Below are 25,857 nucleotides of genomic sequence, written 5' to 3'. Positions count from 1 at the left end.
GTTATCTACATTTTAAATGTTACATGAGATGGAGCACTTTCTTTCTATACTTTTATACAGTGTATACATTTTCTCTCTCTTTCTAGTATATTTCTGTTAATATGTGATGTTCTACAGTAGCTTTCTACATAATTAAAAGAGCATTACTTATTTCACCCCTGGGCCAGAACATTTCTTTCTTCAAATGTTTAATATATCTAGAAACAAAGTGTATTTACTTGATTTCCAGTGAACCAATTGTAAATTTAGTTTTCATAGTTTGCATAGAAAGTCTGTAAATGTAAATGTTTTGAGACTTCTACAGCAGTGTAACAGTTCTTCTTACGTAAGTTAACTGAATCCTGATTCATTCCAAGTTAATTTCAACATTATGACATATATTTTTAACCAGTAATAACTAAATCAAAACCAACTTCACAAACTGGGGGAATTACTTTAAAATACTCTAAAATCTAATTGTGTTGTAATTATACAGTATGTGCCTAATAGTTCAGTAAGGGGAAAATGAGTGGAAGATATGAGTTCTGAAAACAGCACAAAAATAATTAATGACTTCTGGAAGCCTGCCCAGGGGTTGCTTTACATCTGATATAACTTGACCATACCTTGCTTGGGTGAGGTTTAATGTTTACAGTTCTGTTAATCAAATAAAAATATCAAACTTGTCGGTATATCAAAGCAAGAGCTATCAGTTATCTTGTTCAAAGCAAACTGTTTTGTTTAAAGGCTGAGCTGAAGAGCTGCAGTTGGTATTTTCAGTCATGTTCAGTTACTTTTTCTTTCTGAGATTCTTTGCTGGAAAACTATATTGTATACTTTCTATTACTGCATGCAAGAGCTACTCTAGTATCAGTCCTGGCTGAATGAATGCCATTGAGGTATACTTCCACTCGAGCACATAAGGATACCTGCCTCCATATCACTTATAGATGCTCCAACTATTCAAATAATCTGCAGATATAGAAAATTCATTCAATTCTCCTCCATGGAAAGACACAGGTTTTTACATTTGACAAAAAAAACTGCAGTTGCTCCTAATGTGTCCTTACTTATCAGATAATTCCAGCAGCCAGAAAAAAAGAATACATTCTTGCCAGCATGCTTCATAAAAGTGCTGGAAATGGAGAAAGCAGGTTGTGTAGAGGAAGCAGCAGCACATAAAGTGCCTTCTGATTTTTCTCTAGATGACAAGAATTAATGCTCCTATCAAGAACATTAATCAAACACATTTAAGATGGTGTTGTCATTCTTTCTAAAAAGTAAAGTAGTGACAGGAGAGGTAAATATATTTTCCTAAAATATGTTGTTTTTTTAACTATATCTTGGGCTTTTTATATGTAATTTTCTAGAAATATTAATAAATATATACCATGTACAGTATGATCCATGTTAAAACTGAATATTTCTCTTGATGTTTATGAAGAACTAGAGACATTAAGGTCCACAGACCCTTCTGATTTCCAATCCTTGCTGAATTCTCTATTTTTTACTTTTAATGTTTGTTTAATATATTTTTACACCTTCTGCAGTTTGAACATTGGAAGATTTGATTCTGTGGTGCTCAAGAAAATATGTTGACACTGCCATTCCTTATATTACATGTGCACATTTTCATACTATTCACATTTTGCTTTTCTAAAAAGTAACAGGAAAAAATATACAAATGGTTAAATGTGGTAGCCACTTTCTAATTTTCTTATTCAACCTCCTATTTAAACACTTGGAAATACTAGTTTCATACAGTGAGTGAACTTTGACAGAATTCACCACCCTTCTATCTTGCTCGCAAGAAAAATAAATTCAAGTCTTGTGTCTCGGTGACATTCTGATATTACTCAGTAAAGGAAAAATCTAAGGCAAACACTTGGCTTTTTTAATATTTAACAGAGAGCATATTTACCAAAATAATCCCGAGCTGGCATTCACACTTGAGGTGTAGTCTTATTTGCCCCTATTATTTTTAGAAATCTACAGATTGACATTATGCCAAGCTTTTCACTGTAAACTCTAACTCACTAATGTGCTAGAAGTCTTTTAGTGTATGCGCTAAGAAGACATGCTGAATCTATTGCCGGTGTTTACAAAAATGTTTATACCGCTTCACTGATTTATTGCTTAACAGTTGAATCCCTAAATAGTTCCTTCCTTGCTCAGATGCTCACTTTGGTTAATCAGAGAGATCTAGGCAATATCTGGTTGGTTTGATACGCTTTCCAGATCTTAATAATTGACTTCACTGTGTTCAAAGGAAAATTATGTTTTTAATTTTTGTACCTTTCGCCTGATCTGTGCTTTCCTAAAAAATAATCTCTGCGTTGTTTTGAAAGCTCCTTGGTCTTTGTGGTTTAATCCTTGTTTGAAATTTACTATTTGACTGAGGACCTTACAGACACAGGTGTGGTTTTAGGGAAATCATGTGAACCACTTAGACCACTTGACTAACTGTGTGGCTCGTCAAGGTAATTTCATACATCCAAATTCATTTAGGATTGTTATTCCAAAAACTTCAGATATTGAAGCAACCATTACTTTTCCATTTTTATTTTGTATTATCTATTTATTTTTTTAGCTAGATACTTAACATAGTGTGTATGTTTATATCCATGAGTACTTGACAAGTATGCGCTTACTTTGTGTGATAAACACATGCACAAATTTCTTGCTTAAAACAAAATTTAAACTTCGAGGAAGTTTCATGTTGATACATTGAGGATGTAGAATTTTATTCCCTTTACTCCAAAGAACTCATTTGTTTTGGTTAAAATTCTCCACTTCTGATTTGTCTAAGTATCACAGCTCTTCACATTGAAAGGGCCCAGCTTGGAAACACTTAAATGGTATGACTAAAAAGATTTAGCATTGAAAAAGATGCTGGGTGCTGTAGTATCACTGGTTTTGTGACATTTAATCACTATGTTTTTGCACGATTATTTTTAAAGACTAAAAAGACATGTTGAATTTTGATTACCACTATATGACGCAGGAATTTGTATATTAAACAGTGTACTATATCAAGAAGATTAACTCTGAGCTTTTATTTCCTTATCTTTGCCCTATACTAAATCCTCTGCAAACAACCTACTTGTTTCTGAAATTCCTTAAACTGAATGAAGAAATTATGACATTTATTCATTTTAATTTCATTACTTGTTTTCAACAGAAGAGGGCAAACAGTGAAAAATAAACAGGCCTTAACCCAGAGAGTTTGAACAGGTGTAAAGGAGACAGCCTGATGCAGTTCCTGTACACCTAGAGAACTGCTGACCTAAATCAAACTGTTTCTCTTTTTCCAACCCCTGCAAACTTTTGTTTTTGTGTGAAGTGAAGTATGCAGCAGGCAAACACAAACCACTGACCAGAAGTGAGTCAATGTTTAGTAACTGTGCTCAACATAAGCAAGAGTGCTGCTTTTGTGTTTGAAACTCTTCCATAAATTCCATTTTTACTTATGGATTGTATGCATTAAATAAGTTGTGTTGCTTGGACGTAGCACTCATTTTTATGTTCAGTGGCAATTCCTGATGTATCATTAATCATTTATCCAAAGCAATTTTGTTTTACAATTGAAAGCCTTCTTAGGATAAGAGGATATGCATATAATATTTCAACATATATTTTCATTTTTACAGCACATAAATAATGTTCACTTTGTTGTGTAAAAGTATTATTTTATTGAGTCATATTTATCCAGGTTGTCACGTCTAGGGCAATATCGCTGATCACCCAGAAGACCTCTGTGTTACACTTACATTGACACAAAATGTATTACAAAAAATACACAAAAGCATAATAAAACCATTATATGAATACTGTATGCACATCCATTTTTTAATAGAATTGTGTTTAATAAGAAAAAGAAATAAAATAAAAACCAAACATCTATAGAATTAGTTAGAATAGACTGAAGGATGAAGCAGTAACTGAAATGAGTGCTGTACTTCATAAAAAATGAATCATTTTGATAACAGCATTTGTAATTTATCTCATGAAATGTGTCACAGTGTAGCAAAGTATTTTCCTTTCCTCCAGCATAAATGTATTTCTTGCTTTCTTCTCTCACCATTTAATTGTAGAAGAGGTTCATCCTAAAGTTTAATTGCCTATAATGAGAAGTATCGTGTACAGTTGTATGTTTTAATTTCATTTCTTTTTACTTTAATAAGCCCATCACTAAATCTTTTATACAATTAGGCATTGTTAATATTCATTACTTAATATTACAGTATCTTGCCTCCCAGTCTGATTTTATTATAGCGCTACTGTAAATATTCCAAATACTTCACTGTATCTGATCTAGTTTGATTCTTTTTAATTTATAGTCAGTACTTTTGTAATCATGAGTACTCTACATTAATGTGAATAGTTATTGTGGTATACTTTAAATAAAAATATTGTCAATTACTAAATCTGCACTGAGTTGAATGAGATCACTAGACATATTCTTTAAAAATCACATTTTTGTGGTGACAGAATGGAGAGGTCCACAAGGACACTTTTCTTCTCTTGTTGTAAAGCGTGAGGGTAACATTATGATATGGGGACACAGTAAATGGAAGATTGTCAAGTTGCATTCAATTGATATCTTGAGCAGCAAGAATTATTGTAACCTAACCTGGGGATCGTAAGTGTCATTTTAGTGCAAAGCTGATTGGAAGAGTATTGTGGTCCACCATAACCTGAAGGACACTGAATAAAACTAGTGAATTCCTTCAAAGGTAGTGAATGATCTAGACGGCAATTTTTAAAATAATCTACAGAGTTACAGTACCTAATACAAAAGATTTGACACTTTCCTGGATAGAAGAAAGAAACATTTAGAATGGCACCCGACTATCATAGTATAACTCTTAAAGTAGCAACCATTATTGTTTCTCCAATCATGAAGGCATTAAAATACTGGCATCCTCAAGACAAGGAATTTTGTTATCTTATTATATTAAATAATACATTGTGTTAAACTAAACATATTTATACATTTGACCTCTTCCATATTTAATATTCATTTGTCCATGCAATCTGTCTGTAATTTTATTTAAGAAACAAGGCTTTTAGTCACCTTTAATAACGTAGCCACTTGCAGACATAAACATTGGTATGGATTTTCTTAAATGATTTAATTCAGTATGACATATTTCTAGGGTAAAAGAGTTTAACAGACTTAGAAGTAGCGTCACTGATAACAGCCTACAGCAGTTCAAACAATATTTGTTATACGTAATGTATTAGTGGAAAAAAAGGCTTCAGACATGGGGTGTCAATCACAACGGCTTTGGCTCAGACTCCGGACAAGAAAATCAGTTGTGACTGAATTTTCATTTTATTCATTTCCTTACACTACCTTCCAATAAGATAGTCAAAAACAGGAAGAGTCTACTGAAGCTGATCCCATACAAAATTCAATGCACTTGCTTAAAAACATGTGCATATTTGATTTATATAAATAAAATGTGAAGACAAATCTTTTCATTTAAAAATTCAAGTATTTTTTACTCCATTTCCCAACAATGTTATTATACATTTTCTATAAGTTAAGCGCAAACTTTTGTATCCTTCAATGAGTGTTGCAAACGTGTAAACATAATTGGAGAATAAAAATATATACAGGTACATATGTAGAACATTACATAATTACACCTCTCCAGCAGCATTACTTATTACGAATGTAATAATTTTTTTTTCAAAAGACATTTTGCCATGGTGCCATTTTAGGGCAAACAGACAAATTCAAACCAAGCAAGGAGAATCATCCCAATTGGGACATTACTATTGTACCCTCAAGGTACTTCATTCAGTTTGCTCCAATAAAATGCCTAACCGTAACAAACGTACAGTTAAGTAGCTTTGGATAAAAGCACCAGCCGAATGAATTAATAATGCAGGCATTTTTGCCAAAATAAAAAATGAAAAGATGGTTGCATGTTTTGTGCCGAACTCAGTTTCAGTATGAAAATACACCACTCTAGAGTTGAAAAAAAGCCCTTTTTTTTCTCTTCCAGGTGGTTTTCAAGGCAGGAGCCAAAACTGAGCAACAGAACATTGTTTATTAAAAGAGTATGTAAGTGCGGCAGTGCAAAACTGGATTCATCGTATGCTCTGCTCATTCTGAGAAGTCGTCTCTGGCTAGTGTAGTTAGCTGAAAGCCCATTCTAACTTGGTACCCATCGGAATTTGTACCCCCCACTAGGAGTTCTTGTGGTGAAAGCATTTCCCTGGGGAAAAGCCAGGGTTCTGATCGTACAGTGATCTCTAATGGAGGTTTTAAAGGACATTCCTTCTTCCATGTCACCACCATCTACAACGATGGAGTGACGTGTCGTGCAGGTCTTCAGTCCATTGAAGGCACCGTGCATATTTATTGTTCCCGTCCCCTGGTTGTCACTGCCATTTTCTTCTGCCTCTTGCTGCAACCTTGGCTGCTTGGAGTCTCTGTGCAAAACCGCGTTGCACTTGTCTGTGATGTCTTTCAAGATGTCATCCACCTCTTTGCAGCCAGGAACGGGCTCGAAACAATCCTCCAGCCTCCGTCTTTTAATGCCCCCATTCCCTTGGCAGGATTCTGCTGTGGGGTGATTTGCATTGTTGGGCTGTGTCATAAGCCTCTGAAACAACAAGGAAAAGATCAGATTTAAGCACGCAGTTCCTTGCGGTCTTTCTCGTTTTTACCTATGGTCTTTTGGAACCACCTACTGTAGATCGCTGTAATTGCACATTGAATTCAAGGCATCAGAGCTCTGATGCAATATGAGAGCACTCTGCCTTTCTGAATACAATAGAAACAGAACTCCCAGAAGCCACAAATTACAGTCGACAATGCAAGTCTTTAGCAAGCTAGTGTGCGTATTTAAAATGTATGGCTGTTTAACTGTGCCTCGATGTGGTAATGAAAACAAGCCCTTAACAGCATCATTGTCATGTTCTAGCTCTAAATTAAACCAGCATTAAAAGACAGCAAATACAGGTCCTTCCTGAGTGTACCTACATCAAGTACTGAGGCCAGATGTTTGGCTTGGTCTGCAAGCTCTTTCAGATGGATGTTTCTCTCCTGTAGAGATGCAATCTCTTCTTGCTTTCTGTTCAATGTGACATGGAGCTGTTTGAAAAAAAGAAAACACAAAATGTCCTATTGAATATCCTTAATTTTTGAAAAAGTGCATGTAACTAGAAAGCTTACAACCGGGGTTAACAATGAGAGTCTAGTGATTGAAAAGAACTGAAGACTTTGTGAATCATTGTGATAAGAACTAAATAAAGTATTTTATAAGTAAGGAACTGGAAACTCTTATTTGACATTTACTTCAATTGTATTAGTGATAGTTTTATCTGCTTGGTATTGGATTACTATATTGACAAATTGTATTATTACAAAACAGTTTTTTAAAAGGTGGATTAACCAGTTTTACTATAATCTGACCAGATTAGGAGCTAGAAAAACAGTCAGAACTGTAAGTGAACACAATACATGTATTCCAGATGTTGTGGAATTACATCAGAAGACTTAAATACAAAATAACTGATTTTTTTTTATTTCTGAATCTTCATTACTAAACATTCTATGGTGCCTTACATATACAAAACTGGGACATTTCAAAATAGTGCTTAGCACAAAACATTTCAATATTTATCACTATTGAAACAGATGAATATGTATTGGTATAACTCACCTTATATGTTACTATATTCTTATCAGTATCTAAGCTCTCAATCAATACACCGAGGTGACAAAATAAAGCAAGTCCACTCCTACAAAGTTTCAAGCACTCTTTGTCTACCCTGCCAATGTGATGCAATGCGATGCTTAAGACAGCAGAGCTGCCCGTCTATGTTTGTGAGAGCACAAAAAGAAAAACAAGATCAAACAGGATAGTACGTCAGGGGAATCGGAACTTTGGGTATTGGCTTCTGCTCTTCTCACCCACCTGATTGTTAGCTTGCAAGGCATCTCCCAGAGCCTTCTGATTGTGATCAGCCACATGCTTCCAGTACTGCTCGGCATGAGGACTTAGGCCCTCGTGCGGCGCGTGGCTCAGGGCGGTGTAAGTCATGGTGCTGTGCAGGCTGTGTTCCGGTAAAGCGGGGATGGGTGACATGACACAGCCCTCAAAGTCAGCGACATCACAGCTGGGGAGCTGCAGGCTGACAGAATCGAGGCAGGGCTGCATCAGCGCAGGGTGGTCTGTGAAAAATAACGAAAAACATATTACCGCTGAATTTCATTTTGTACACTTGAGGAAAAATATATATTGATTAGGCTGCCAAATATCCTTTCTGCACATTTTCTGTTGAAACAGCTTTTAATTACAAGGTAAGTAGGGAGAAAAGAACTTTTCTAATAAAGTCTGTCCCCACCTCCATGTTCTCTTTTTCAAAATGAGCATTCAAACTTTATGATTTATGCATGCATAAATATAGACAGCTCCTTACGCGCTGTCGTACGTGCAAAAACCAGTAGCGATGGCAATGAAATATACTCACCAGGAATCATGTGGCCAACAGCATCCTCAAACACGGGAAGATCGTAGCCTGAATTGGGTATCTGCGCATTCTGTGGATGAAAAAATTGGCAATGTTTTAAAATGCAAGCGATTATAATAAATGTAAAAAAGAGAGGAGATAAAATGCCCTTAGTTTCAAAACTTTATGTCATCATACCTGAAAGTCGTATTCCCAGTATGGAAACCTCATGTAACTACAAGTTTCAATTGCCATGTCAACTATACTGTTATAATATGCAAAATCCCCAAGCTTCCTCAGTTCAACGGAAGCGTGTTATCCGCTCTGTAGGTGACTGTGTCAACTGACGCGAAAGCCCGTGTCAGGCGTCCTCCGAGCCCTGCTTGGGAAAATTACACACCCGGGGGCGACTGTGCAGGTGCCACGCGCTCCGCGGACTGGCGCCCGCCTGCCAGGATTGCCTCTATACGTCCCTCGCCCTGCGATCCCATAGGCTCGCCGCACGAGCCAACCACAGCGCCCGCCTCGCGCATTCCCCCGCACTGCAGCGCAAACAGGGACAGCGCCTCGGGCGCCGCTCGCACCGCGTGCCCCAGCACTCCGCCCCTGGAACCCGGACAGGGGAGCTGTAAGGAACTGCTCTCCTCTCATCCACCCTGCGTTCTCTCACGAATTAACTATTCCATTCCCAGCGTGCCGACTGTTTGGGGCTCTCATATACAGCACTAAAGATGCTCTGGTCTAACATGTATTTTAATTTTCATTCAGTCTTCTCGTACTGAACAACAATACATTCCCTATAATAATAATAATAATAATAATAATAATAATAATAATAATAATTATAATAATAATAATAATAAATGTAAATCTATCAGATTGTGGCAAAAATAGTTTCCTTAACTATAAATTCACTAATAAATTAGCCTACTGCTAGAGTATAAAAAGTGAGCACTTAATACTCATTACAGTTGTTCGCTTTTATAATACTGTAAATAGCAAATGTTCTTTACCTTAGTAGCAGCAGTGGCAATTATTAACGTATGAGTAAAAACATTTGAATATTACATTTCTTTAGACCCCATTGATAAACTCAGACGATAATATGCGAAACATCGATGTAATTATACTACGAGCACCTTAACTCCTGTCGGTTACACGTTCAGTTTCGCACCACCTGTGTCACTGTTCTACGAATTTTACCAGGCCCATCGCAGGGGACAAAAAATCTTGTCAGATGCTGACATGTAAGGTACCCTGCTGAATAACAGTCAGAGGCTAAGGTTTTTTGTCTACAATATTCCGTTTGCGCAGTGTGGTGCTGGGATTTCAGCGTATTTCAGAGGGGAATCTAACAGGTTTTCAGTTGCCAAAACAAACCGCAGGCACGTGGCGATACTACAGATAGTAGTACAGACATTGGAGATCTAGAGAGCCATTGTGCTGTATAATAGAATTGTGTTTCTACGCTATTATCCTATATCCCCACACCTACACACCAACCCTTCTCCTGATTTCTGCGGTAAAAGTAAAAATAGCAGTTAGGTGAAATTCTACCTGTGTGCAATAGCAAACATGCACAAAAATCGACGTCACTAAAACAAGTAACAAGCTTTCCTCTCATTTTAAAATAGAACAAAAGGTTTGAAGTGTTGGTTAGCCTAAGCGGTATAGTTTAAGCTTATTTAGCATAAGGATGTGTTAAGGTGATGTTTGTAGTAGAACAGTACCTGTTGCTGCACTGAGCCGCTCTCCCGCTGCAGAACGGAAGTGCATTCTTCCAGATCTTGCCAAGCGATCGTTGCGAAGGCTGTTAAATAAATACACATTACAGTCCACACCACGACTATGTTTCTTACACTTCAATTAAGTGAATAAACCTGACAAAAGACAAAAACATGATGACTACCTTCATCAACGATATTGGACGTCTCTTCAATGTAAATGGAAACTGGAACGTTGCCCGTGACAATTTTCGGAGGTTCCTGAAAGTAAAATATATTGTTGTTGTTGTTTTCTTTTTGTTTAGTGAATTAACCGCATAAGGGCACTTAAACAGGCAGAAGCACTGGACAGTAAATTATTGTACCTTTTTGCTGTCTTCCTTGGATGGTTTCCTGTCTTGAATACGAGAGGAGAAATTCGCCAGGCTGTTGGGGCAAAGTCTTCCGAATGCTTTTCTTTCATTTTGCATTTTAGTATAATCAGTATTTCCTAGGAAATGCGATTCCGGGTTAACATGCGTTAGCGATCACATTGGTTTCTGGAAGTTAGGCTCTATATTGTCTTTATAGTTGGCGAAAAAAAATGCCGTTATGTGTTATTTATTTCCTCATCCAATCACTGCGTTTTCCACCAAATCTCCAAGGTAGAGAGGCGTCCCTGGAGATGTTTGAGGATGCGGGAAGCAAAAAGTCCTCATTTTAATTAAACCTGAGCGCCAGGGGTGGCGCCTTGCGCTGTGACAATCTGTGAAGAGCAAAGGCGCTAACACTGAACAGCCTTCACTGCCCTCTTGGGACAACATAATACTGCGGTCGTTATGCACAGTGCAGCCAGATTTGCGCCGTTTTGTCACAAGTGGCGCCAGCAGAACCTTAACTGTAAATATGTTCACTTTTATTGTATTGTTTTATTATAAAAGTACACATTTAATACGCGTTTCAAAAGTTCACTTTTGAACGTAAAAACGTCTTCTTGATTTTTGTTTATCAAGAGAGCCTAAAGAAAAGGGAAAAGTCAGTTGTTAATATGTGTTCCAGGATAGTACAATTATTAAGCAACATTTGCATTATAGCCTAAAAAAATAAAAATAGCCCCAAAAATGTAAAACACGTGACAAAGTAAAAAAATATGATTTGATTGTTCGCCCATGATAAATATTTACAAAGTAACACATAATCCTATACAAAATACTGTTCTGATGCTACTAAATTTACGTTATTTTAACCATGGACAAATTAAGTCGTGTAAACTATTTGGATTTTTTTAATAAAACGAGCCTTTATACTTTGTTGGTGTGAATTGTATTTTTCCTACCCATTTACTCAATTCTTAATTGAGTACTTCAGTACATTTTCATTAGTAACCAATTCTCATGTCCTTATCCGTCGATTGTATTTTAAAAGCGAAGAGAAACTGCTTTTATTTCCCAAGAATACTGGTAATTACGGCCAGAATTCGGACTTTTTTACATGATCTTTAAAATTCAAAATGTCTTGGATTGGGATTGAGTATTTCTCTTCTTTGGTTGTTTATTTTTTGACTGCACCTCAACTTCATTGTTCCTGAATGCCTTTTGTTTAAAACCTCTATTATCGGAACTGTCTCCATTGTTGTCATCACGGTTTTACAACTTAATCTGGGCATTCTTGTCCCACAGCTTTCGCGGCATGTTAGTCTTCTTGTACATTTTCAGACCTAGCTTCCTCCAGCCTTTTTAACATTCATTTTTTATCATTACATTGCCGTTAGTATCAGGAAGTGGGGATGTCATACACTGATTAATATCAGACCATTTCAAAACCTTTTTTTTTGTGTGTTCACCAAGTGTAGTGTGTATGCATGCTTAGCGTTACTGTCATATTTACATTAAAACTTCTCGATGATATTGTTCACAATTGCAAGCAGCCCTCTTGTGCGATCATCTTTTCAATGTTGCTTATTCCAGATTAATACATCCCAGATGTCTTGTTTGAAAGTTGTTTCTGTATTCTAACTGGAAGACAGGTGTGCACTGTGAAGACCTGTAGTTTCTGGGTAAAAATGAGCAAATGCCTGTGAGCACAATGCCATGACAGTTTTTTTTCGATATGGATTTAAAAAGTGCTGCATAAAATGATCAAATACAGTTGTCTTTTCAGTTTGGAAATTATACAGTGTATTGCAATAAATGAATACATTTGAAAAAAATTTTCGATACATTTCCTAGCTACCCTTAACAATGCACTTTTTTTCTAGCCTAAGCAAAACTGGGCTACATTTAGCATCTGCTCTCATCTTCAATCTGAAAAGAATAATGAAGAGAACAAGCAAAATACCTCAAACAGCCAAAAGAAGATACAACTAGTACTGCAGGGATCTTAAATGGCATCAATGCACGGTTCAAAACAAAAATGTTGCACAGAAAATGGAAAATTCTACAATTGTACTGAGTGATCCAAATGTTGTAAAATAACATTAGATAATTTTGAAATAGAGGAAATGATTTACCTTATCAAAACAATAAAGTCTCTTAAAGAGCCTTCTTAAAAATATTACTAATGTCATATAACAGCCTTCAACAGACATTTGTCATCTGTAAGTAAAACGTAGTAAGTTTTACTTACGTAGCTGAATTAAAAGCATTCATAAAAATCAAGAAAGTCATAGGTCATTAAAGTAGAAGAGTTTATGATGCCATATACTACATTCTAATTAAACTTATTAACATTAAATTCATTATTATGTGAGTATTGGAGACATTAATCATACGTTTTATAGATGGAGGTTATTTGTAGAAAATGTCATTGACTTTTTAAAAAACATACAAAAATGTTTGATCCGTGATTCATTTATGGTTTGAAACAAATTGGTCATTTTCTTTCACAAACCTATAGAGAAAATGCTTAGCAATATCTGCTGTATCTTTTGGAATATGTTTTCTAGCAAACTTTGATGTCTGATGAAAACTGTTCATTGCAGAATTAACTACCGTTACGCAGGTTGTGGAAAAGTACATATCACAGGGAAACTGCACAGTTTGTCAACTTCATGGTGTCTGGAGATTCTTGATTGGGCAGGACTGTAGATTTCTCCTTCTACCCTGAAGCATAAGACTTTCTCAATTCTGTAATTATAATGATAATATATCTACAGTAAAGAGAAAAGATTTGTGAAACACCAATATAATTATACTGTAGTTCTTGCACTTTCTTAACAGGATACACTTGTTTAATAAAAACAGTTGCTTTGCTGGGTTTAGCTTTACCAAATCAATGTCTTTTGGAGATAATGCATAAAGTAGAAAAATATATAATTCAGAATCAGTATATGTGAAATAATAAGTGAACCCCTAGTTTACCCAGCCAAAATAAGAGGGTAATTAGGATCAAGTGCTTAAGTATTGAGTAACAACTAAACAAGAAATGAGTTTGGGTGGCCCTGTCCTGTATAATACTTAAAAAACTTGGTGAATTTGGCCTTCATCATACAGATTAATGGAAACATGTCAAGCCATGAAAAGAGATTCAGAAGACCTTGGAAAAAAAGTAGCTGAGACTCATCAGTCTGGAGAGAATAACAAATCTATTTCTAAATATTAGGGTATCCTTCCACTGCCAGTCTATAAATGGAAAATATTTAGGACCATGGGTACTCTACTGAACATAACACAAATCTCCCTGCCACGATCTCCAAAAGATCAACCCAGAAAATCATCCAGGAAGTCGCAAAGGACCCCAAAGTAACATCTAAGGATCCACATGAGTAACACTGCTATTAACATTAGTGTTCGTGCCTCAGCAAATAAGAAAAAGCAGAACAGAAAGATTTTTCATAGAAAGGTATCCAGAAGGAAACCATGGCTCTCTATAAAGAACATTATAGCCTATCCCAAGATAGCCAAAGGGCACATCGATGATCCACAAGACAAAAGTCAAAAGTTGAAATGTTTAATGTGATGAAAACAAAACTGCCTTCCAACAAAAGAACCCCATCCCAATTGTCAAAGCATGCTTGTGGGAGTATCATGGAGAGGGAAAGTTTTGCTGCCTCACGATCCAACTTGGAATCATTGATGGAACCTTGAATTTATATCCACAAACTTTGGGGGTGAATGTTAGGCCACCCATTCGTTATCTGATACTGATTTGGTCATACAGCAAGACATACAAGCAGATCTAGAGCAGAAGAGTTGAAGAAGACATTTTGCATTTTGGATTGGCCAAGTCAAAGTCTGATCCTAAACTCCACTGAAATGCTATGAAAAGACCTGAGGTGAACTGTCCATGCAAGGAAACTCTCAAATGTCTCTGATCACATGCAGTTCTGTAAGAAAGAAAGGGCAGAAATTCCTAAAAAACGATATGATAAACTAATTGACTGTTACAAAAAATGTATAGCTGAAGTAATTTCTGCTTATGTTTTGGTGTTATATGTTTAATCAGGTCACCTTCATTGTTCATTATGACTTTCATGCAGATATAATTACATTTTAGTCTAAAATAACACAAATCAATCCTGCAAATTCAAAACCTTTTTCTTATAATGTATGTGTATCAGGGTGCAGTGCATGTCTGAGATGCTGACATCACTCCATTAAAAACATAGTGTAGGATTCTCCCATTGAAAAACAAAAACGATTGTGGATTAGTGGAGTTTGGTGCTGTTTGCTCTGAGACTTTAAGCAAACCAGAGGCAGCACTATAGTGGTTTTATATCTGTGTGTTGGTAAAAGTATAGCAGTATTGTAATACTAGAACTGCTTAGTTATGATTTTCCCCCTCTATCTTTTAAGCTTCATTTGCCTTATAACAATTTTGTAAAAAAAACTATCAACCGACAGATGTAAAACTGTATTTCCAGATGAAGGACTTTGACGATTACAAATGTTTTTTTTCTTAAAACATTAACTTGGCTTTTACCAAAATAACATCGTGACTTTTTTGCTTTCAAAGGGAACATGCTTCCTGTCTTTTTGCTTAAGGTCAAGACTTACTGGAATCACCTCCTGTTGATTGTGTTTAGCTGCAAGACATCTGGTAACAGACCACCACTGCATACAATCTATAAGAGGCAACTCTAAATAGCAAGATTACTCAGAAAAGATTATTTGTATTACTTTTAACAGTACAAAATAAACAAAATAGTGAATGAAGTCAGCAGGAAGGTGTGCACTCTAAAATGCTTGTTTAATACAGTACATTATATTTAGTACATTGTATTAAATACAAGATCGAACACATGGATGCACCTACAGTAGATGTGTACAGTGTGCTTTCTCATTAAGACATACATTTGAACAAAAATATTAAATAATAAAAAGGCTGTTCTATAAATAAACACATATTAATCACTTACTAAACCACTTTGCAGTATGAATATGCATTTTTTCAAATGAATACATGTTCCCTGCAATGTCCTTGAGTGCTGTGGATGCTGCCAGTATTTATTCATTCTTTCCTTCATTCTGCTGAACCTTGTGTTTGAACCTTCACTTTGAAAAATTACATATTCAGTCTTCACAAATATAATTTCATTTTAACACTTAAAAGATTCAACTGAGCAAAGATATGTATTTCTAAATCTGTCTTTATGTAACCTATGCAACACGTTGAGATTAGTGATTTGTTCTCTTCAAGTAACTTTCTGTAACTAAGACAGATCTCTGACAGATCAGAGCTTCAAGGTGAGTACAGTATCTGCACTACAAAATAAACATAAATAATTCAAGTAGGTAGCAGCGTCAGTATGCACACTCAAAGAAGGCTCCACAGCCAAAATAATGTGCCTTTCTTCTCTTTTTGGCATTGGAATAAACCTTGTTCCTTTGAAACATAAATGATTATGACGCATACAGTGATACCTTCCTTAAGCGTCCAAATTCTTAAAGGATATTTGCCTTCAAAATCGTATAACAAATGCCATCTTATAGGATTTACTGACAATATTGCTCTTTCTAACCAGTTTCATTTGTATTGCCCCCCTTTTAGTACTAACACAGTGTATTCTGACCTAGAGAGATTTGATTTTAAAAACAACCTACACGGATACACCAGCTCTTATTTTCGCTCTTCATCGCAAAATAAGAGAAACGTATTTTAACATTTCAACAACTTCAAATTTAAGTACAGTTAAAAAAAAATGAAATTTAAGGACTAGATATTAACGTTTCTGTAAACGAACTTGAGGTACTGGGTACGATTCATTTTTTTTTATTTTTAAATCCTCTGTTGAGGCGTTTTTACAGGATAATTTACAATGACGACCTGGAGAGCAACATTTTATGCAGTGGGGTATTTCCTAGAGTAGCTTCAATAAAGTACCTGACTTTCATAGGCTATAACAGCAGCGTATCACTAGGGATTTCAAGACACACGTCATGTGGTTACCACTGGCGCACACTGCTGTCTGACAGTCGGACGAACTCAAACGAAAAACTAGTGAAATAAGATGTTTTACAATTCAGCCATGGAGCGTAATACATCTTCATTGAGGGAAACCAGGAGTTTCAGGTTTTTTAAGCACTCTTCGGTTACACTGAGTGGATAATCATTCTGTTCCAAGTCTGTTGGGTGGTGAAGACCAAGCATGTTGTCAGCCAGTTGTATCGCGCAAACGGCCAGAAGAGAGGGAGGGTATCGGTTGAATGAATAATCGGCCAGACTGAGTTCTGCGATCTTCTTCGCCAAACTTTTAGATTTCCCAGGGCTCGAGACGCTTTGTCTAAACACCTCTCCACCTTCCAATCTGTGATTCGTGAAATGTTCAATAAAGAAGGCAACCGTCGGAGCTGTCAGGCTAAAGTTCAATCTGATCAAGACAATGCACTCCAGATTGCACAGCTGATCTTTTGAGAAGGCACCACAACACAATGCGAGTAGCTGCTTTATCCGCGGCGGGTACACTTCTACCTGCAATAAATATAAGTACACGTTAATAGATTAATACTATATGCCAGATAATTTGTTGCTGTTTTCAGATCAGAATGTATGAATCAATGAAAACTGCAAACTGTCTCATACACCCCCCATAAAAATACAAGAGCCATAAAAACAAGATACAAAAAAATGACGCTAATAACAACCTCTGTAAGAGCTAGAATAATTTTAATAGGATACCCCTTCATGTTTTCAAGGTCTTCCCTGTCGTTTAAATCTTTAACAGGAAAAGGAGTTTATTAAAGGCTAAAAGACTTCAATCTTAATTGTTCCACTCGGTCTGCTCGACCAGCACTCACCTGCTTGCAGGCGATCAGAAGAGAGGTCACTCCCAGGAGCTGGAAGCAGTCTGAAGCCACGGGCGTGGTGGCGAGAAACCGGTCCATGATGTTGATCGCAAGGCAGCACGATTCGAAAGACAGATTGAAATGCCTGTGGACGGGAATCAGCCAACTGACCAGCTTGCACCGGGCTTCTGCTGTAATCTAGATGGAAGAAAACGCGTGCCACGTAAGTACCGAGAAAAGTGTAACAAAAAACAAGCTACGTCTTCTGCGAGAGCGCACTTTGCTTACTTGTGACTGAAATGCTAAACAGTTAACCGGATGGAACCTCTTCTCTTTGTTTTTTTGAACGCAGTAGCACGTCTCCCCGTATTCCTTGAAGATCTGCCAGTCCAACAGGGGAGAGTAAGGGGACTGCGAGTCTGTCAGTCGTGGGCTGATCCGTGATGACGACCCGGACGAGGGAGTAGAGCACGGAGTTAAGATGCCCTCGTGAAAGCCTGAATCACTTAGTACCGACTCTATCATCTGCTTTCTGTGCCTCGGGTATTTCGTCTTTTTACACGGAGCTCGCAGATTGGCAGAGGCGATCGACAGCGCTTCAGTTCTGTCCTCGGGTGTTACATCTTCTTTGGCAGGAGAGGCGCCGTGACTTCTTTTTCTTTTACACGGGCTAGGTTTCTTCATGACTCCGTCTTCCAAGAAACTAAATGCCACCATTTTATTTTTTTAAGGCGATTATAACCGATGGAGCTCTGCCATTCACATATTTGCCCTGATGCGCTCAGTATCTAAACCTAAAGGCAACTGCCACATGCGTTTATTTACTTGCGAGGGCGCACCCCTTATTGGCTGTTGATGGGGGTTTGCTTGGGTGACGTAGCCAGTCCGCTGGTTTCCCGGGTAAGCTAGCGCTCTTTGCCACTCTTAATTACTCCCGCAGCTAGAAAATATGCGTCCTGTGGTTGCCAGGCCGAAACAAAAGGGTTTATTTCTTCCTTTAGTTTTTCCTTTTTTTCCTGCCGCAGAAACATACAAGGAGAATACCAGCATATTTTAAAACATCATGCTTTCCTTGTAAAATGTAAAAATCTCTTAGAAGCGTCTATTTAAAAATGATGTCATGCAAATTGCATGGGAAAAATTGAAAAAAAAAGATTCAGGTCGTTGTTGCTTATTGCTTATGATTGGTGTAATACGGAGAGTCACCTAAATGAAGAAAACAAATACATGCTTACTAAACTTTATTAAACAAATGCAATATAAGGTCAAACAATAAATTTAAAAATGTCCAAAAAGACAAGTGTTCTCTAGCTCTCTGACGCGTTTACTATCACAGAAGTGGTTTTTTTTTTATTGTACGTGGAGGCTGTCAGTGTAACTCGATCCACACAGCTGCGCTGGGTAGAATTTTAGATGGTTTAGGACCATCAGTTCTGCTTAAATTATCACACATATGTATTTTATTTGCGTTCCTATATTTGGCGGAACTCCCTATTGACTTTCATTATATGTTTGTTGGCTGTTCCAAATTCCACATCAATGAAAAGCCAAAGCAATTCTTTCTGGTAGAAATAGATTTAAAATAAGACGTCATCTGGTTTATAGAAAGGGATCAAAATTGCGGTGACAAGCCCACATCACCTGCCGCAATGGGACTGCTAACTTATCTATCATTATCATGTTTTCCAATTGTGCCACAGCATTAACCGTAGCCTATCACAGGGGTTCCCAATCCTGGTCCAGAAGGCCCACAGACCCGCGGGTTTTCATTCCAGCCTCCTTAATCAACAAGTTGCTTGACTGGAATACTTGAAAGTTAGTTTTCTACTCAGACGTCAGCGATTCCGTTTTGCTCATGACATGCAATGGTTAATAGCCAATCTCCCACCTCATACACACACGCCAAGGGACCGAGAGGCGCGAAGTGTAGAGGCAAGGAGGGCTGCCTTAGGGTGTAATCTGATACTTCGCAGTCATTACCAGAAAACGTGCTTAACAGACGGGGCACACTCTAACGACAGCGACAAGATGTTTGCGAAATTTTGATTTCCGTGACCAAGTACGGCTTTGTTACGCTGTCACGCAGGAAGACGGGGAAAAAAATCTATGCACCGACCTCTGTATTTCTATGTGGTTAATGGCTGGCTGCATTTGAAATTGTGAGAATATATCTGACTTCATTTCTGTAAGTGGCTTTAGGTTGAAGATCCATTCATTTCCCCCCTTCGCTATTTCGGTCATTTCTATCAGACCAAGTTTTTTAATATGTTGATTTATGTTCATACAAAAATAATCTGTGTTCTATGTCCTACACCTTTAAGATTTTTGCAACAGTGAATCAGAGTAAAAAGACTGCAAAGAGCTACGGTTTTATTTTATTACGACGTTGTTATAATATGAAAATAATTTTGCGGTTTTGGGGTTGGTTGCCCAACGTGTCTCTTCTTTTGATACCTATTTTTTCCTATCTTTTATTTTTATTTACAAAAAATTTAATCAGGGACTTTTATTTGCCTGGAATTGTGTGTGTTCCTAGTTATTCTTTGCAATGAGAAAAATAAACGATGAAAAAAAAATGGTTCATAACTGGCCAAAGGAAATATATATATAATTCTGTTTTTAGTGGGGGAGGGGGAGATTAGGAACTTGTAACTCACCAAAGTGTGTGATGTGTTTAGTGATCTTAAGGGAGGGAAATTAAGATCCATCTATCGGTTTTCCAATCGTTTCTTCCAGTTCAGGGTCACGAAGAAGCCGGTGACCATTCCGGCAGGCAACGGGCACAAGGCAGGGTACACCCTGGATGGGTCACAGGGCAGACAGACACAAATACAGGCACACACGCACTCATACCACTGGTATTACCGGGGGCTTTTCTCCCAGAAGCCAAATAACCCACCAGAATGTCTTTGGACTGCGGGAGGAAACCGACCCTGTGGAAACCCACGAGAACACGGGGAAAACATACAAATTCCGCGCACATGGCACCTCAGGAATTGAATCCAAGGCCCCAGCGATAAGAGGTAGCAATATTAACCACAGCACCCCCATGCAACCCGCGTAAGACCGTTGTCCTAAAATGCAGCCTTTGCGGTTTGATGAAGAATCGCATCTCACGTACAGATTCCTAAGACTAGTTTGTGGAGTATGCAGATGATCTCGGGAAATACCCAAGCAGGAGACTGTTCTTCGATTTCCCGGACAGAATATGAACACATTTAAAGATTTAGAGTCCTGTTAAGAGAAAGGGGAGAGGATTGTCTGTATTGAGCATGAAGCACAGATCGCGACAGTCGAAATATTGAAAAGTTTAAACCAGTTTAATTTAGAGGGCTCTCCTTTTGGAAAACGATTACTGTTACGAACTCACCTATACTGTGGGAGTAATGTCTGCTGACGTAAATCTTTATTATCGACATGGATGACAGTACTTGCACGAGCAGGAAATTGAGAGGCTGGTAAACTCAGTGTGGATTCTACTTGGGACACTTTGCCCTCTGATCATGCAAAAGTGATGTCTGTGCACATGTAAGAGGATTGTTTCCAATTTAAACGTGACATAAATCAAACAAAATAATTTTGTTATGAAATTAACTAAATTAAAGTTAAACCCTAACACACTAATGATACATTTCATATCCAGTACTTATTATTTTCTTTACTAATTTTGTGGAAATGTCCTATTTTTTACATCCCTTAATCGTGGGAAATGTAGATAGTTGCTTTGGCGTGGCTGACGCAGTCACACTCACAAGATAATATATGCCATTCTTTCAAAGCCTGATGCAAAACGACGATTTTTGGGGAAGGATCAAATCGCATCACTGGTACTTGTTAATCTTTTTCAGTGCCATGAAGAAACACCGTGCAATGAAGGAAACATAACATAACATCATTCACACCAAATCAGATATGCCTGTGTTGGTTTTGCGAGATCCTCGATGTGCAAACGTCCCCTTATTTAAAAGTCCTAATACATTATCCTATCAAAAAAGATAATACCACAAACCTAAACTGAGCCTTTCTTCATAAATGGTCTGCTCTAGTCTCTCCGAACCTGAGCACATTAATGCCAGTTCGTCCCTCTTCAGAACTGCTCACTTCCTCTTACACTCACTGGGCTATACCGTTATCCCCATAAACATTTTCCCCCTATGTGTACGGTCTAAAACCTATTAACCTACTTTGAGATCGATTTACTTTAATCATCACTGCTATTTTCTCACGCACGTCGACAATTTTGCTGGCAAACTAATGCCCTCTAACGGGCAAGAAGGCATTTTACACCCGCTACATTTCCCGTCTTCAATGATAGCCAAGCCGCTATGTACTGTAGCATGGGCCGCTCACTGAGAGAATTATTTTTTTCATAGGTCAACATACTTAAAACCTAGAAACTATTCAACTGCTTTACGTGGCTTTCATTATGTCAACAGTTAATGTTAACAGCTGCAGTAAAACTACTAGTATTACTAGTACTACTACTATTAGCTGATGTGTGGTGAGCGTTCTGGCACACTATGGCTGCCGTCGCATCATCCAGGTGGGGCTGCACATTGGGGAGGGGAGTCCCCAGTACCTGTAAAGTGCTTTGAGTGGAGTGTCCAGAAAAGCGCTAAATAAGTTATTATTGTTTTTATTATTATTATTATTATTATTATTATTATTATTTGAAACATTCGAAAGTGAAAGAAAATACAGATGAAAAGGGTTAAGCTGGAGACAGCAAACACAGATACAATGATGTTCAAAAGAACAATGTATTTCATGTCAGGTCCGTAAATATTGAGGCGCCAGTGCTCTTGGGGCGATATTACACTGCAGATCCGGTGAATACGAGACAATACGTTGCCAGTACCTGCCCTAAGCCACGGCTACATTACTGGGTTAAAACTGAGCTATTTGTGTTCGGATGTTCTTGATCCCTTGGTTCACCCTCGCTTTTAACTGACACTCCTGCCAGCATAGGGGTACCCCTCCAATTTGCAATACAATCCGCGAGCGGTATAATCAAACAGCAGAATTAGCGAAACCTTATCTATGAATTGGCTTCATTACTCCGCTCTCCTCCCCACCGATAGCTGATGTGTGGTGAGCGTTCTGGCGCACTATGGCTGCCGTCGCATCATCCAGGTGGTGGTGGAGGGGAGTCCCCATTACCTGTTAAGCACTTTGGGTGGAGTGTCCAGAAGAGCGCTATATACGTGTAAGCAATTTGTGTACTTATTTGCAAAACGTCTTTATTGACGTTATTATTAACGTCTTTATTGATTCCCAATGTCCCGTACTCTTCGAAATAAATACATTTTTTATTTGTAATACAACGTTCTTCGCTGCTTTCTGTAATGAATACATGCTGGAGTGTCCAGAAGAGCGCTATATACGTGTAAGCAATTATTATACTTCAGGTGGGTAGCTGCGTCAGTATACGTAGGCTGCAAAGGAACAAGTAATAGGTTTATTCCATGCTGAAAAAAACGAAGAAAGAAAACACAACGTTTCGGCCGTGGAGCCTTCTTCAGGTGTGAAGACCTTTTTCTTTCTTCTTTTTTTTCAGCATGGAATAAACTTATTATTATTATTATTATTATTATTATTATTATTATATACACACTGTCTCTCTCTCACACACACACAGGTTAAGCAACAATTACCTAGGCTGCCCAACGGAGTAAAAAAACAATCGGTGCCTACCTCTGTTGTGAGGTTTGGGCCTTCTAGATCAGACGCAGGCGTCAGGGCTTGGAATTGAATATAGCGAAAGTCTCGTCACTGGAGAGTCGGCAAATTCCCGTTCAAATGACAGCTAGTTTGCAAAGGTCTCTCATATGAGGACTTTGTCTTTAGCTAAAGAAAAGCTGCAAGAGCTCGTTTTCACTTGTTGCTTGTAACAGTTTTAGGTATTTCGTTTGCCTGCTTTTAGATTGTTCAGTAGTTTTACGAGTTACTCTGACGTTAATATTTTATTGCGAAACACAATGAACACAACGCAAAACGCAAGATTCAAAATCCGTCCAGATTTAAAATACCGTGCAGGGTTAAAGCTCCGTGAAGGTGCCCCCCCGTGTACAGACAGCACAAACGATGAAACCCACCTCATTCGTTAGTGCTACGTTTGTGCCGGAAATGTACAGGTACCAACAAAAACAATGGGGGGCAATTTGTTTTCCGAGTCTGTCTGGTCGGGTGGGGGTGGATGTTTCAATATATTTCAATATAGGGCCTTTTTTTCCTGGCTGTGACGTCTCTCTGTGACGTACAAAACAGCAAAGACACGACCGCCAGATCTTTCAATTGTGATCTTTTGATCAGTTGACCCCAGACTTTGCAGCCTTTACACGAATAAACAGTCTTACATTTAGGGAGGAGTTACTGTGTTAGTTCATTGGGTTAGGTGTTTTCTTTTAATTGTTTTACCATGCTCAAGAATATGCATTGCTTGTGTACTCCTTTCACTGGTGAAGAGACAACAGTTTCCAATTTACCGCTGGTACAACACGAGAGCCCATATTAACATTTTTAGGTATTAGTTTCAAGATCGATAAATTTAACAATTAAAAAAACAAAATTGAAAGCACGCTCATAACAATATAATGATCATAAATAACCTTTACATTCCTGTTCATTTTTTAACTACAAAGCAGAAGGTGTTTCCTCTACCTTAAATATACGATTAAACTTGTTCAAATACCATGTATTCATTACAGAAAGCAGTGAAGAACGTTGTATTACAAATAAAAAATGTATTTATTTCGAAGAGTACGGAACATTGGGAATCAATAAAGACGTTAAAAAATAAGCTGATGTAGTTATTTTGCAAATAAGTAAAGCATTTTAAAAATAGATTCTGATTGACAGTAAACAAGCCGATTCACCTGGCGCTGCTGGCTTGAACAGCTCTCAGACCCGTGATTGGCTAAACCCCCGAAAAGTTCGAGCCGCGATTGGGTGAAGGTGAGAATCGACACTCTAATTGGATAAAGTGCAACTGCGGAAGTTCTGTGTGTACCGTGTGTGTCATATGAGCACGCTGGATATATAGTAACACATCCATTGGTTTCGAATAACTGATCAATTTAAGAGAGGTTGCACTGACGTCAAAACTGAACAGCAGGCAAAGAATGTCATGGCATCCACAGCGCGTTCACGACTCCGATAGCATGTCACGATAGGGGTGCGCGCATCACCGTCATGGCGCCACTGTCGCGACAGGGAGTCTGCATATCACGATATGATATACCCCGGCAAAAGTCCCCCCCCCCCATGTCGCGACATGAAAGGCCCTATATCGCGATATGACATGCCCAGCCAAAATGCCCACCCCCTAGTGTCGCGACATGGAGTCCATATATCGCGATATGACAAAAACTGTCACACCCATGTCGTGACATGAAGCCCCTATATCGCGATATGACATACCACCGACAAAATGCCCCGCCCCCATGTCGCGACATGGAGTCCATATGTTGCAATAGGACATACCCTGACATATGCTGACCCCATGTCCTGACACAAAGTCCATATATGGCGACACGTCCTATCTGGGTATATCATGTCGTGATATGAGACCTTTGTTGTGACAGCGGTGCCAGGGTGGCATGAAAGCCAGGCGCCAGTCGTGATATACAATGCCGCGATATTCCTGCAATATATATGGGGACCCTATCATGACATGCTGCGGAGGTCTTATCGCGATGGTATCCCACAGTTACGCGTTTGGCAACAGTGTGTCATGGTAGGGAAAGAAAGGAAAACGTGCCTTAGAAAATAAAAACCATAGATCTTGCAATCACGGTGATTTTACATACATCACAACCACAGGTGTATGTCATAGATCGTTACCTTGTTGGCATGCGTCATGTCTTAGTATTATTCACACCTAAGGAGGCTCATATGTTTATGGATATTGATTGTCTTTTAAATGTTAAGGGTACGAGCTGTAACGGAGCGCTTGAACTCGGCAGACGGGGTCACTGGAGGTCAAAGTCAGCGTGCATGGTCACGTGATCACCGGAAAACCAAAGCGCCATATCGCGTTAACGAAAGCGGCAAACGCAGCACTAACGAATGAGACCGGTTTGGTTTGCCTGGCCCTAAGACATTGTAGGGGGTCTGAGTGACGTCACGACCCCGAATAAACCAGGCGCGATATCTCTGAAACGAAGGCAGCACAAACGCTACTTTCAACGGCCCAAACGTAGTACTAACGAATGAGGTGGGTTTCATCGTTTGTGCTGGCTGTAGGGGGGGCACCTTCACGGAGCTTTTACCTTGCCTTTAAATATTCAGCGGACTTGAGCATAACATACCAGAAGAACGAGCACGCACGTATGGGTTTCAGAGGTTGGAATAAATGCATCGCCCCAAGGGTAATATCGAGTAAGAATAAAAACTGCGAAGGTATTAAAATACTAAGTTCTGAAGATCTTGTTTGATCCTTCATGATGCTTTAAAACTTGCATGAAACCCACGAAATTAGT

General features: G+C 38.3%; 2 protein-coding genes across 5 annotated transcripts; both read right to left on the bottom strand.

Moving 5' to 3' along the window:
- Positions 1 to 5,075: 5,075 nt before the first annotated feature.
- On the bottom strand, positions 5,076 to 11,160 carry mcidas (multiciliate differentiation and DNA synthesis associated cell cycle protein). Of its 2 annotated transcripts, XM_015362103.2 has the most exons (7): positions 10,541 to 11,160; positions 10,361 to 10,436; positions 10,182 to 10,261; positions 8,473 to 8,542; positions 7,917 to 8,173; positions 6,980 to 7,090; positions 5,076 to 6,599 (listed from the first exon to the last, which is right to left on the bottom strand). In XM_015362103.2, the coding sequence occupies exons 1-7, from the start codon at positions 10,643 to 10,645 to the stop codon at positions 6,147 to 6,149; spliced, it is 1,152 nt and encodes a 383-aa protein (XP_015217589.1). In that variant the 5' UTR covers positions 10,646 to 11,160; the 3' UTR covers positions 5,076 to 6,146. The 2 variants fall into 2 exon arrangements, with proteins under 2 accessions (XP_015217589.1, XP_015217596.1); XM_015362110.2 differs by lacking the exons at positions 10,182 to 10,261; positions 10,361 to 10,436; positions 10,541 to 11,160 and adding an exon at positions 8,650 to 8,862.
- A 2,334-nt stretch (positions 11,161 to 13,494) lies between these two features.
- LOC102684308 (cyclin-O) lies at positions 13,495 to 23,847 on the bottom strand. 3 transcript variants are annotated; one of them, XM_015361623.2, is made up of 4 exons: positions 23,072 to 23,847; positions 17,666 to 18,583; positions 17,390 to 17,575; positions 13,495 to 17,063 (listed from the first exon to the last, which is right to left on the bottom strand). In XM_015361623.2, exons 2-4 carry the CDS (start codon positions 18,092 to 18,094, stop codon positions 16,608 to 16,610), a joined length of 1,071 nt encoding a protein of 356 aa, XP_015217109.1. In that variant the 5' UTR covers positions 18,095 to 18,583; positions 23,072 to 23,847; the 3' UTR covers positions 13,495 to 16,607. The 3 variants fall into 3 exon arrangements, with proteins under 3 accessions (XP_015217109.1, XP_015217128.1, XP_006626680.2); XM_015361642.2 differs by having other exon boundaries at positions 23,473 to 23,847; XM_006626617.3 differs by lacking the exon at positions 23,072 to 23,847 and having other exon boundaries at positions 17,666 to 22,003.
- Positions 23,848 to 25,857: the final 2,010 nt, after the last annotated feature.

Source organism: Lepisosteus oculatus, chromosome 3 (assembly GCF_040954835.1).
Source record: "Lepisosteus oculatus isolate fLepOcu1 chromosome 3, fLepOcu1.hap2, whole genome shotgun sequence".
Taxonomy (NCBI): Eukaryota; Metazoa; Chordata; class Actinopteri; order Semionotiformes; family Lepisosteidae; genus Lepisosteus; species Lepisosteus oculatus.
This window is presented reverse-complemented; position numbering and strand designations above follow the sequence as displayed.

What these genes read in the sequence shown, in the direction of transcription:
- LOC102684308 (XM_015361623.2), bottom strand. Translation starts at nt 18,094, where the DNA reads ATGGTGGCATTTAGTTTCTTGGAAGACGGAGTCATGAAGAAACCTAGC. An exon ending in GTTTAGCATTTCAGTCACAA is followed by an intron (nt 17,576 to 17,665) that starts GTAAGCAAAGTG and finishes TCTTCCATCTAG; the next exon opens with ATTACAGCAGAAGCCCGGTG. An exon ending in TTCTGATCGCCTGCAAGCAG is followed by an intron (nt 17,064 to 17,389) that starts GTGAGTGCTGGT and finishes TATTTATTGCAG; the next exon opens with GTAGAAGTGTACCCGCCGCG.
- mcidas (XM_015362103.2), bottom strand. Translation starts at nt 10,645, where the DNA reads ATGCAAAATGAAAGAAAAGCATTCGGAAGACTTTGCCCCAACAGCCTG. An exon ending in GTCCAATATCGTTGATGAAG is followed by an intron (nt 10,262 to 10,360) that starts GTAGTCATCATG and finishes TTTATTTAACAG; the next exon opens with CCTTCGCAACGATCGCTTGG. An exon ending in TGTTGGCCACATGATTCCTG is followed by an intron (nt 8,174 to 8,472) that starts GTGAGTATATTT and finishes TATTTTTCACAG; the next exon opens with ACCACCCTGCGCTGATGCAG.